The sequence below is a fragment of the Macaca fascicularis genome, chromosome X (genome assembly GCF_037993035.2).
Source record: "Macaca fascicularis isolate 582-1 chromosome X, T2T-MFA8v1.1".
Classification (NCBI taxonomy): domain Eukaryota; kingdom Metazoa; phylum Chordata; class Mammalia; order Primates; family Cercopithecidae; genus Macaca; species Macaca fascicularis.
Window position 1 is genome coordinate 16,616,345 of NC_088395.1, and position 12,200 is coordinate 16,628,544.

Sequence of the window (12,200 nt, forward strand, 5' to 3'; positions counted from 1 at the left end):
CGGCTCTCTGCAACCTCCGTCTCCCAGGTTCAAGCAATTATCCTGCCTCAGCCTCCCGAGTAGCTGGAATTACAGGCACCCGCCACCACGCCTGGCTAATTTTTGTATTTTTAGTAGAGATGGGGTTTCACCATGTTGGCCAGGCTGGCCTTGAACTCCTGACCTCAGGTTATCTGCCTGCCTCAGCCTCCCAAAGTGCTAGGATTACAGGTGTGAGCCACCACGCCAGGCCAAGATATTTTCTTCCAACACTTCTCTGTGAGTGTGTGTATATACATACGTACATGCACACATATGGTTCCTGGCTTACTGTGGTTCAACTTGCATTGTTGACTTTAGGATGGATTTATCACTGTGTAACCCCAACGTATGTTGAGGAGCATCTGTATACATATATATACTGCGTATACAAAATATACAGTACATTCTGTTTTGTAATTCATTTTTGTACATCGTATTTTGGGAGAATCTCTTCCCATTATTAAATAGGCTTCTCTAAGATGGCTGGGCCAGGACAAGGATGTTTGAACAGTGGTAGACAAAGGGTAATTATGAAGCGGTATATTTTTGTAGTTAAGAGCATGGACTCGGCAGCTAGACTGCTAGAGTTCAAATCTTTGCTCTGCAGTTTACTAACTGTGACCTTAGGCAGGATACTTAACTTTACATGCCATAGTTTGCTCATCTCTAAAATGGAGAAAATAATAGTGCCTACCTTGTGGCATTGTTGTGAGGATTAAGCTAGTTAATATAGGAAAGTTCTCACAGTAGTGCCTGGATGTACTAGTTACTGTTTGTTAGCTGCCACTACTATTATTTATATAAGAGATTGATCCAAGAAAAGGCGTCCAGAATGGGCATCAGAGAGAGAAGACAGAGTAGGAAATTGTACTGGGCATATGATATAGAATTCTCTGGTTGAGGAGATGAGGTCTGAGAAATCATTTACAATTTAATAAAGTTATTGGCCTAAGAATTTGCTTAATATTCAATAGCCCAGGTACAGAGCCTCAAGTATAGGTTGTTAATTGAATAGTCCTTGGGGTAGAAAAATTGGGGCCTGCTATTTCAAGAGTATTTGTAGACTGTGGTGTGAATCAAGTCCTGTTGGAACTGGGTTTATTAATAAACAAAAGGATTTTGTAGAGTCAAAGTATATCTTCCATTAGCAAATGTAAAAAATACCCCAATACTACATCAAAATTAGTTGTACAAGAGAGAAGGGAAATGTAATACTGTCTTGCTTCTAATGATAAAAATAGTGGTATTTTCTTTTTTCTTTTTTTTTTTTTTTTTTGAGACAGAGTCTCTCTCTGTATCCCAGACTGGAGTGCAGTGGTGTGATCTCAGCTCACTGCAGCCTCTACCTCCTGGGTTCAAACAATTCTTGTGCCTCAGCCTCCCGAGTAAACTGGGATTCCAGGCATGTACCACCATGCCCAGCTAATTTTTATATTTTTACCAGAGATGGTGTTTTGCCATGTTGGCCAGGCTGGTCTTGAACTCCTGACCTCAAGTGATCTACCCACCTCAGCCCCCCAAATTTCTGGGTTACAGGCATGAGCTACCGTGCCTGGCCAGTAGTGGTATTTTCTTTAACTTGTGTATTAATGCCTAGGTTCTTTTCGTGGACTGTTTTCAGCAGCCATTTTTGCCCCTGTATGCTCCTCATCAGTTGGCATTTGAGTACTATTTGTGCATAAGAAGCTGTTGCTACCTAGGAGGATGTATACATCAAATATGTGATATTGTAGTATGTGATAGGAGTTCAGAGGCAGGAGTGTCTGGAAAGACAAAAAAAATCAGAAGTATTAACTACAAATAGGAAGTGATGACATACATTAAAAGGAAAATAGGTGATGTGGTATTTGTGCAATATACAGATTAATTTAATGTTCTTGTTTATGCCATATGGCACCAGCTATTATTACACAATAGTTTTTTGGCCTTTTTTGAATCTTTTTTTTTTTTTTGAGACGGAGTTTTCACTCTTATCGCCCAGGCTGGAGTGCAATGACGCGATCTCGGCTCACTGCAACCTCTGCCTCCCAGGTTCAAGCAGTTCTTTGGCCTCAGCTTCCTGAGTAGCTGGGATTAAAGGCATGCGCCACCACGGCCGGCTGATTTTTGTGTATTTAGTAGAAACGGGGTTTCACCATGTTGGCCAGGCTGTTCTTGAACTCTTGACCTTGGGTGATCTGCTTGCCTCGGCCTCCCAAAGTGCTGGGATTACAGGCGTGAGCCACCGCGACCGGCCTGTAGTGCCATTCTTATACCTAATGGGTTTCAGGGAATAGGTTTGAAACTACTATTATTCTTTTTTTTGAGATGGAGTCTTGCTGTGTCACTCAGGCTAGAGTGCAGTGGCGTGATCTCAGCTCACTGCAACCTCCGCTTCCCGGGTTCAAGCAATTCTCCTGCCTCAGCTTCCCGAGTAGCTGGAATTACAGGCGTGCTCCACCATGCCCGGCTAATTTTTGTATTTGTAGTAGAGGTGGGGTTTCACCATGTTGGTCAGGCTCGTCTTCAACTCCTAACCTCGTGATCTGCCCGTCTCGGTCTCCCAAAGTGTTGGGATTACAGGCGTAAGCCACTGCGCCTGTCCGAAAATTTTTTTTTTTTAAATTGGGGAAAATGGTATTAATAGTACTCACTTTTTCCCTCTCTATTGCTTTTGTGTAAAGGGTCTCTTTATATATCTGTGCACCCAATTAGTACATGACATTTTATTTTTTTTATTTTTTTTATTTTTATTTTTTTTGAGACGGAGTCTCGCTCTGTCGCCCAGGCTGGAGTGCAGTGGCCGCGATCTCGGCTCACTGCAAGCTCCGCCTCCCGGGTTCACGCCATTCTCCTGCCTCAGCCTCCCGAGTAGCTGGGACTACAGGCGCCCACAACCGCGCCCGGCTAAGTTTTTGTATTTTTAGTAGAGACGGGGTTTCACCGTGGTCTCGATCTCCTGACCTTGTGATCCGCCCGCCTCAGCCTCCCAAAGTGCTGGGATTACAGGCGTGAGCCACCGCGCCCGGCCACATGACATTTTAATATTTGATTAAAGTAGAGGCGAAACTAGTAGTTACATGTGAAATGTAGCATTGAAATTATCACTTTGCACCTGTTCTGTTAATAATACTGCTATAGTATGTTATTCGGGTATATTAATGATTTTTTTTTTTTTTTTTTTGAGATGGAGTCTCGCTTTATCACCCAGGCTGGAGTGCAATGGCGCAATCTCGGCTCACTACAACCTCTGCCCGGCTAATTTTTGTATTTTTAGTAGAGACGGGGTTTCACCATGTTGGCCAGGCTGGTCTTAAACTCCTGACCTCAAGTGATTTGTCCACCTCAGCCTCCCAAAGTGCTGGGATTACAGGCATGAGCCACCTCGCCCGGCCTATTAACAATTTTAAGAAGTTTCTACAGTAGTGAAATCATACAAATGATTTTTCCTGAAACTTGATTGTGAATCCTCTCCCACCCCAAGAGATGAGGTCTCACTGTATTGCCCAGGCTGTCCTCAGACTTGCCTTAGCCCCACAAACAACTAGGACTACAGGCATGTGCCACGATGCGTGCCATCGTGAATTTTTGAAAAACTTTATGGGTTATGTTTGAGAAACATTGCTCTATAGAATATGATACATATGGAAGTGAATTTTTGAAATCTTTTCAAATAATTTAAGAGTTTCAGTATTTGTAAGTTTTTTCTATCTGAATTAGACTTAGAGTGTGGCATCAAACCACAACTGAAATAGATAACCCATTTCCCCTTAATGTGTTACTTTTTTTAAGAAATCAAAGTATTACATGTACATTATTTTAGAAGTGTCATGAAAAGCAGCGTATCTTTAATCTGTCTTCTTAGAGGAAAATATTTGTTTTGGTTCCTCTTGAATAATGTATAAATTGCAACTTTTAAAATAAGCTTTACTGAAATAAAACATAAATTGAGAAAAGTATACAAATCATAAATGTTAGGCCTAATGAATTTTCACAAAGTGAATGCGTCAACCTCATTTAGACCAAGAAATAGAACACTACAAGCACCCCAGGAGGCCCCACCCCCAATGGTAACCGCTATCCTGATTTCTAGCACCATTTATTAACTTGCCTTGTTTTCGAACTTTATACATAAATGATTTCCTATAGTAGATACTCTTCTGGCACCTTTTTCACAACATAGGTCTGTGAAACTCATCTATGTGGTTGCATCTAACAGTAGTTCATTCTTACTGCTTATATACTACAGTTTATCCATTCTGCTACTGATAGCAATTTGGGTTGATTCCATTTTGGAGCTATTACGACTAGTGCTCCTTTATTCTTGGCCTTTGGATACACATATGTACACACTTGGGCAAAATCCCAGGAGTAGAGTTAACTAGGTTAGAAGGTATCCATATTGCCAAAGAGTTTTTCAAAGTGTCCTTGCCAATTTGTTCTTATGAAAGCACAGTATTGGATTTATCAACATTAGACTATAAAATATAAGATTTTATTTTCCTTAACTTCTCCATCCCCTCCTACTTTGATACTTTGACTTCTTCAGTTGCATAAAATGATTATAACCTAAAATCTCAAATATCTGCTCTCCCATACATTTTTGAATGTAGCTTTTGTCCATTTGTGATAAGAGAAGGATACTAAACACCTCCTCACCTCAACTGTATTATTCAGAAAAGGAAGAGGCCCTCTTTCATATGGAGAGTAAATGCACAGAATTTAAATTTGTGCCACATCATGACCAGGTAGTGTTCACAAGGGGAAAAACCTCAAATAGGGTTAACAATGTGATAGAAGAGAGAGTAAGGTAAAATTACTGACGTAAGAATAACATACTGGAATAAAGGCATCTTTACCATGTGTATTACCTGTATGAAGGCTGGGATAGTTGCTTAAAATATCAGTCTCAAAATTTCCATGGCTTAGCATGAGAGAAGTTTATTTCTTGTTCACCTATACTCCAGTGTAGGTTTTCTTTGTAAGTAAGGTGGCTTTCCTGTATGTACATAGGATATGGAGGCCCAGGCTGCATTTATCCTGTGGCTCTGCCATCCCTTAGGGTCTTGGAGATGTCTGCGTTTTACCAGAGTTGGGGAGAGATGGTGGAGAAAGAACTTGTGCTTCTGAGAATAAAAGTCTTGTTACAGAAAGGACAGTCGTGTCCTATACCCACATTCAGTTGGTGGGAACTTCATGCGGAAGTCGCCCCTTGGTGTAAGGGGCCTGGGGAATGTAGTCCCTGGCTGGGCACTTGTCTCATAGTGTCAGCTCCACAGGAACTTGGGGGAGCATGGGAGTTTAATGGATAGCTAGCTAGCTATCCCTGCTGTACTCTCTCCTTGAGGATAAGATCAGAATAATTAATATTCATTAACTGGGGACAGTTTCACTTCTGTTAAGGTGCTAATTATGTTAAGTGGTGAATTTTTATATGGAAATCAATTTAGATTTATAACTAAATGGCTTTCTTGCCTCCTTTGGTACTGCATAGTTGTGTGATTCATTTTAACTTTAATTTCCTTATACTTTATAGTTAGGTCACCTCTCAGTGAAACCTAGAAAGTACCATATTTACATCAATTTTGCATACCACTAAGGAAGAAAAAACCGTCAGGCTATGATGTTCCGTTGCTTGTGAACATTGATTACATTTGATTTAACCCCTTCTCCATCTTTTTTCTCCTTCTCCTTTCCTCTAGTTTGAAATTGGCACAATGGAAGAAGCTGGAATTTGTGGGCTAGGGGTGAAAGCAGATGTGTTGTGTAACTCTCAATCAAATGATATTCTTCAACATCAAGACTCAAATTGTGGTGGCACAAGTAACAAGCATTCATTGGAAGAGGATGAAGGCAGTGACTTTATAACAGAGAACAGGAATTTGGTGAGCCCAGCATACTGCACACAGGAGTCAAGAGAGGAAATCCCTGGGGGAGAAGCTCGAACAGATCCCCCTGATGGTCAGCAAGATTCAGAGTGCAACAGGAACAAAGAAAAAACCTTAGGTAATAATCCGTTCAGTGGTTGGACGTTTCACATGCTAATCATTTTGCTTGTGTTTTCTGCAGCCCAGATCATTTTGAACACAACCACTTTAGAGGTGCTTAGCCAACACACCTAGTGTCTTCAGTGAGGTTAGTCCATGTGTCTGCTGCAGTTATGTGCAGGAGGCCAAAACAGCAGGGAGGACGCTTAGCTTTTTTTCCAAAATAATCAAGAATTGGCTAATTAAAAATTTTTTTTTTTAGAGACAGGGTCTCACTGTGTTGCCCAGGCTAGTCTCAAACTCCTAAGCTCAAGCAGTCCTCTCCTGCCTTGGCCTCCCAAAGTGCTGAGATTTCAGGTGTGAGCCTCTGTGCCCGGCCACACTGCAGTTATTTCTGATCATATTCAGTAATCATGTTTAATCGTCTCTTAAAGGTCTTATTGACTTTGGGTTAAATGAGAGAAGATTTCACTAATAAAATTTTATATGAGTAGAAAAGCATTCTTTTTTGAAGTCACTCTTTCCCCCCCACGGCAGTCCATATGTCAGAATTATTTTAAGATATATATTTTGATGCAATATCTTACATACAAGAATGAACATTACAAAAATAAAAATGGTACCTATCACCTAGCTTAAGAAATAAAAGATTACCCTGTACTTTGAAATGCCATTAGTCCCCTCCTGTTTCAGCCACCTGCCTCTCTCTGCCAAAGTCCTTACAGTATTGTTAAGGTCTTTTCCCCACGGGAAGAGCTATCTTGTCATCCTTTAGTTAGTTGACCTTAGTTAACACATAGAATATACTTAGTAAATCGTAAGAAAAGCATACGTTTTAAAATTGTTCATAGGAAAAGATATGTTCACCTGTGATTATGTGTGTCTTAGGCAAAGTGTAGTACCAACGGAAACTCCCTTTGAACTTGCTTCTATATTCGAACTTGGTTAGGAGGAAGCTTTAAAAAAATTTCCATGCAATTTGTAACTTGCCCTTTGTCTTAACTTGGACATCAGTGATTAGGCAAGGAAATTTATAAGCTTTTAACCAGAGTTCTTAAAAATAGCTAGCAGTGGCCGGGCGCGGTGGCTCACGCCTGTAATCCCAGCACTTTGGGAGGCCGAGGCGGGCGGATCACAAGGTCAGGAGATCGAGACCACGGTGAAACCCCGTCTCTACTAAAAATACAAAAAATTAGCCGGGCGCGGTGGCGGGCGCCTGTAGTCCCAGCTACTCAGGAGGCTGAGGCAGGAGAATGGCGTAAACCCAGGAGGCGGAGCTTGCAGTGAGCCGAGATCGCGCCACTGCACTCCAGCCTGGGCGACAGAGCGAGACTCCGTCTCAAAAAACAAACAAACAAACAAAAAAAAAAAAAAAAAGAAATTTGGGGTGGGGGTGGGGAGGGAAGCGAGGCCTGCTAATCCAGAATTTAAAAATTGCCTTTTTCATTGAGCTGGTAAATCTCTTGTTTATAATCATAGGTGTAAGTTACTTTACTCTGGATGTCAGAGCACAGGAATCGTTAGTAGAATTTACAGGTTAGATTTGATCTCATTCTTCTGGGACTTATTTCTTTTCTTGTTAATCATCAGGAAAAGAAGTTTTATTACTGATGCAAGCCCTAAACACCCTTTCAACCCCAGAGGAGAAGCTGGCAGCTCTCTGTAAGAAATATGCTGATCTTGTGAGTATTAAATCAAGGATGTGAGCCATATAAAATATAGTGAAATGTGTGTGTGCTTGGTAAGTTTCTTAAAGTACAAATTTGATATGGCCTTAAATGTAAAATTGTATTTTATTCTGAAATTGAAGAAGAGAATCTGCTTTGTTGGGGCTTTTTGTTGGTTGTATAGTTTCATTTTATGAGGTAGTATTTAGGGAACATTGTAATACTAAGATGTGGCAAAGATTTTCTAAAACTCAGTTTTAGAGTATAAGTCAGCCTTTGCATTGTTATGTTGTGATGCCTTAGGTGCCACTCAGTTGGGGTGAGGTGGTTCCTGTCTTAAACTTTTCCTAGTGGAATTCTAGAGATCAAGGGCTGTTTTGATTGAGATTGTGAGTTACATGAAATCGTCTGCTAAAACAATACTGTGTCTCAGAAATACTTATTTAGCGGCCGGGTGCGGTGGCTCACGCCTGTAATCCCCGCACTTTGGGAGGCTGAGGCGGGCGGATCGCGAGGTCAGGAGATCGAGACCATCTGGCTAACATGGTGAAACCCCCGTCTCTACTAAAAATACAAAAACATTAGCTAAGCTTGGTGGCGGGTGCCTGTAGTCCCAGCTACTCAGGAGGCTGAGGCAGGAGAATGGCGTGAACCTGGAAGGCAGAACTTGCAGTGAGCCGAGATCGCACCATTGCACTCCAGCCTGGGCGACAGAGCGAGACTCTGTCTCAAAAAAGAAATACTTATTTAGCATCTACTGTGTGTCAAGCATCCTTTTTTCCATCTTCCAAAAAACATTGACCTTATCAAAGAGTTTGTTCTCAGCTACATTATTACAGGTAGCATTAATTCTGTTTTTGGAGTTTCTTTCTTTCTTTCTTTCTTTTTTTTTTTTTTTTTTTTGAGACGGAGTCTCGCTGTGTCCCCCAGGCTGGATTTCAGTGGCGTGATCTTGGCTAACTGTAACCTCCGCTTCCCGGGTTCAAGCGATTCTCCTGCCTCAGCCTCCTGAGTAGCTGGGACTACAGGTGCGTGCCACCACGCCTGGCTAATTTTTTGTATTTTTAGTAGAGACGGGGTTTCACCGTGTTAACCAGGATGCTCTCCATCTCCTGACCTCGTGATCCGCCTGCCGTGGCCTCCCAAAGTGCTGGAATTACAGGCGTGAGCCACCGTGCCCAGCCCGTGAAGGTAGTTTCAACTTGGAAACCCTGCCATCCTATATGAATTGAAGAATGGGAAAGTCATAGAATCCTTGGAGGGAATGGTTGGGGGAAACTTTTAGAATAAGTGGTTCTAATATAAATGCTGGCATTATTGGCTTTTGTGAAATACTTAGGTGAATTCTCATGTACAATTTATGTGCATCTTCATCTGTTAAAACAGTTAATTCCGTATCAGAAGCATATATATATATATATATATATATATATATATATTTTTTTTTTTTTTTTTTTTTTTTTTTTTTTTTGAGACGGAGTCTCACTCTGTCGCCCAGGCTGGAGCACAGTAGTGCAATCTCGGCTCACTGCAAGCTCCACCTCCTGGGTTCACACCATTCTCCTGCCTCAACCTCCCGAGTAGCTGGGACTACAGGTGCCCGCCACTACGCCTGGCTAATTTTTTGTGTTTTTAGTAGAGACAGGGTTTCACTGTGTTAGCCAGGATGATCTCGATCTCCTGACCTCGTGATCCACCCACCTCGGTCTCCCAAAGTGCTGGGATTACAGGCATGAGCCACCGCGCTCGGCCCACGCCATTACGTTTTTTAAATCAATGATTAGCTCAAAAAAACCAAAAAAAACCAAAAACTGAATCCTATTAGTTTGTTGCTTCAAGAATGACAGTTACAGGCCAGGCAAGGTGGCTCATACCTGTAATCCCAGCACTTTGGGAGGCCAAGGTGGGCGGATCACGAGGTCAAGAGATTGAGAGCGTCCTGGCTAACATGGTGAAAACCTGTCTCTACTAAAAATACAAAAAAAGGTAGCCGGGCGTGGTGGCAGGTGCCTGTAGTCCCAGCTACTGGGGAGGCTGAGACAGGAGAATGGCATGAACCCGGGAGGCGGAGCTTGCAGTCAGCTGAGATCACGCCACTGCACTCCAGCCTGGGTGACAGTGAGACTCTGTCTCAAAAAAAAAAAAAAAAAAGAAGAAAGAATGACAGTTACTTTCCCTTAGTTTATGAAGTGGTCCAGGTATACCTCACTTAGCTGGCATTCAGCAGCCTGGCACCTTCCACTGTTTGTAGCAACAGCACGCCCTGTGCATCAGTGAAAATGTCCCAGAACAGTCACAAATGCAAAGATGGAAGAAAACAGCGTGGTTGGATTGATGGCTTCAGGAAAGGAATGCTTCCATTGTCTGTGGAAGCCAGTTCCCCTTGGTGCCTTTCACATGGGGAGAATCATGCAAGAAATGGTGGAAAAAGAAGAAAGACAAGAATAGAAAAGGGAAAAGAAAAAATGGAGAAAAGAGTAAAAACCAGAAAAAGCGGTGTCAAAGGTTAGCTACCCAACCCAGTGATGTGACAATGACAGCCAGCCTTGAATTAGTTAGAAGAGAGAACAAATAGTGATCTGGGATAGTTGTTCTCAGACTCACACCGATCATTGAACTTTTGGTTAAAATGCACATTCTCGGCCGGGCGCGGTGGCTCAAGCCTGTAATCCCAGCACTTTGGGAGGCCGAGACCATCCTGGCAAACACATTGAAACCCTGTCTCTACTAAAAAAAATACAAAAAAAAAAAAAAAAAAAAAAAAAAATGCACATTCTCATTCACTAGGTCTTGGTTGGGGCCTGAGGATCTGCATTTTAACAAATGCCCGGGCAACAGTGATGATGCTGCCAGACCTTGGATCACACTTGAAGTAGCAGGGGCGTAGGGTGTTTTTGTTTGTGGCTTTTGATTTTATTGTTTTGATTGTGGGTTTGGTTATTGCTAAGCACCAGCAGTAATGACTGTGTTCATTTCAGGATGTGACACATCGAAGACTTGCCTAGTGAGTAATCTCTCTTTTATACAGATTTGTGCCGAAAATTTGAAAAACAAAATATGTATTGTTTCCAGAAAATGTTCTAAAGCTTGATTTCTTGAAGCTAGCACATATTTCACTTAAAAGGTAGATATAGGCTGGGCATGGTGGCTTACGCCTGTAATCCCAGCACTTTGGGAGGCCAAGGCAGGCGGATCACCTGAGGTCAGGAGTTCGAGACCAGCCTTACCAACATGGAGAAACCCCGTCTCTACTAAAAATACAAAATTAGCTGGGCGTGGTGGCGCATGCCTGTAATCCCAGCTACTCAGGAGGCTGAGGCAGGAGAATCGCTCCAACCCAGGAGGCGGAGGTTGTGGTGAGCTGAGATCGTGCCATTGCACTCCAGCCTGGGCAACAAGAGTGAAACTCTGTCTCAAAAAAAAAAAAAAAGAAAGAAAGGTAGAGTATATATAGGTTGTATAGCAGTGAGGCCACCAAGGGAGTCATAGCCTTTCCCAAGGATTATTCTGAAAAGTTCCCTTTTGCCATCACTGTCCTCTGCCCTTTTGTGACACATATCATCTGATGTCATTGTGCTTGTTGCACTGACATGCATAACTGTTTTGTGGAGCAGTTGGAATGGATTTCTGTGCACTGTAACTGGGATTGTCCATTGGGGAGACCCTATGGCCAACATGTTCACCAGATCACACAGATTCATGAAATTGTAGCATTTTGCTTTTAGCTGTGGATACCATTAACATGATCCTTAAGTACTTTATAATGCTTTTCTTTCCCATCCTGTAGTCAGTTTGTATAGATTATTATAGTGTAATAATCTTAATGTATGCTTGGGTAGGTTCCATTCTCCTTACTCTTTTCTTCTGAAGTATCTTGGCTCTTCTTGGCCCTTTACTCTCTATAGATTTTAGATTCAATTTAGTAGTTCCGTATGTTGGGGGGCACTATTTGGGATTTCAAAGAGCATTTCACAGAATCTGTAGATACATTTGGGGGAGAATTGCCGTCCTCATATTAATGTAACTTAAAAAGTGGTTATCCTGGCTGGGTATGGTAGCTCAGCCCTGTAATGTCTGCACTTCGGGAGGCTGAAGCAGGATTACTTGCTATCAGGAGTTCAAGACCAGCCTGGGCAATGTCGCAAGACCCTGTACACACACAGACTCACACACACACACACACACTCACACGCCTGTAGTCCCAGCTACTTGGGAGGCTGAAGTGGAAGAATCACTTGAGCCCAGGAATTGGAAGCTGCAGTGAGTTCGTGCCATATGGCACCCTAGCCTGGGCGACAGAGCAAGATGCTATCTCCAAAAAAAAAAAAAAAAAAAAAAAAGGTTCTCCTTATGAGAAAAAAGTGAAATTAGATCCTTACACACCCGAGGCAACAATCAATTCCAAATAGATTAAAGGCTTAAATGTCAAAAATTAAGCTTTAAAATTTTTAGATATTATTTTGACTTATCAATAGGTAAATATTTTTCCAATCTTGAGTTAAGGAAATATTTCTTATAGCACAAAAAGCATTGTCAGAGGAAAGAT

General features: G+C 42.0%; 1 protein-coding gene across 3 annotated transcripts in view; it reads left to right on the forward strand.

The window, feature by feature from the left end:
- TXLNG (taxilin gamma) overlaps window positions 1–12,200 on the forward strand; it is a 57,547-nt gene that overhangs the window by 23,986 nt on the left and 21,361 nt on the right. For all 3 annotated transcript variants that reach the window (XM_015443482.3, XM_005593055.4, XM_065537939.2), the window contains 2 exons: window positions 5,703–6,006; window positions 7,578–7,669. In XM_015443482.3, coding sequence (XP_015298968.1) covers window positions 5,703–6,006; window positions 7,578–7,669 — 396 coding nt within the window. The remainder of the gene's footprint in view (window positions 1–5,702; window positions 6,007–7,577; window positions 7,670–12,200) is intronic.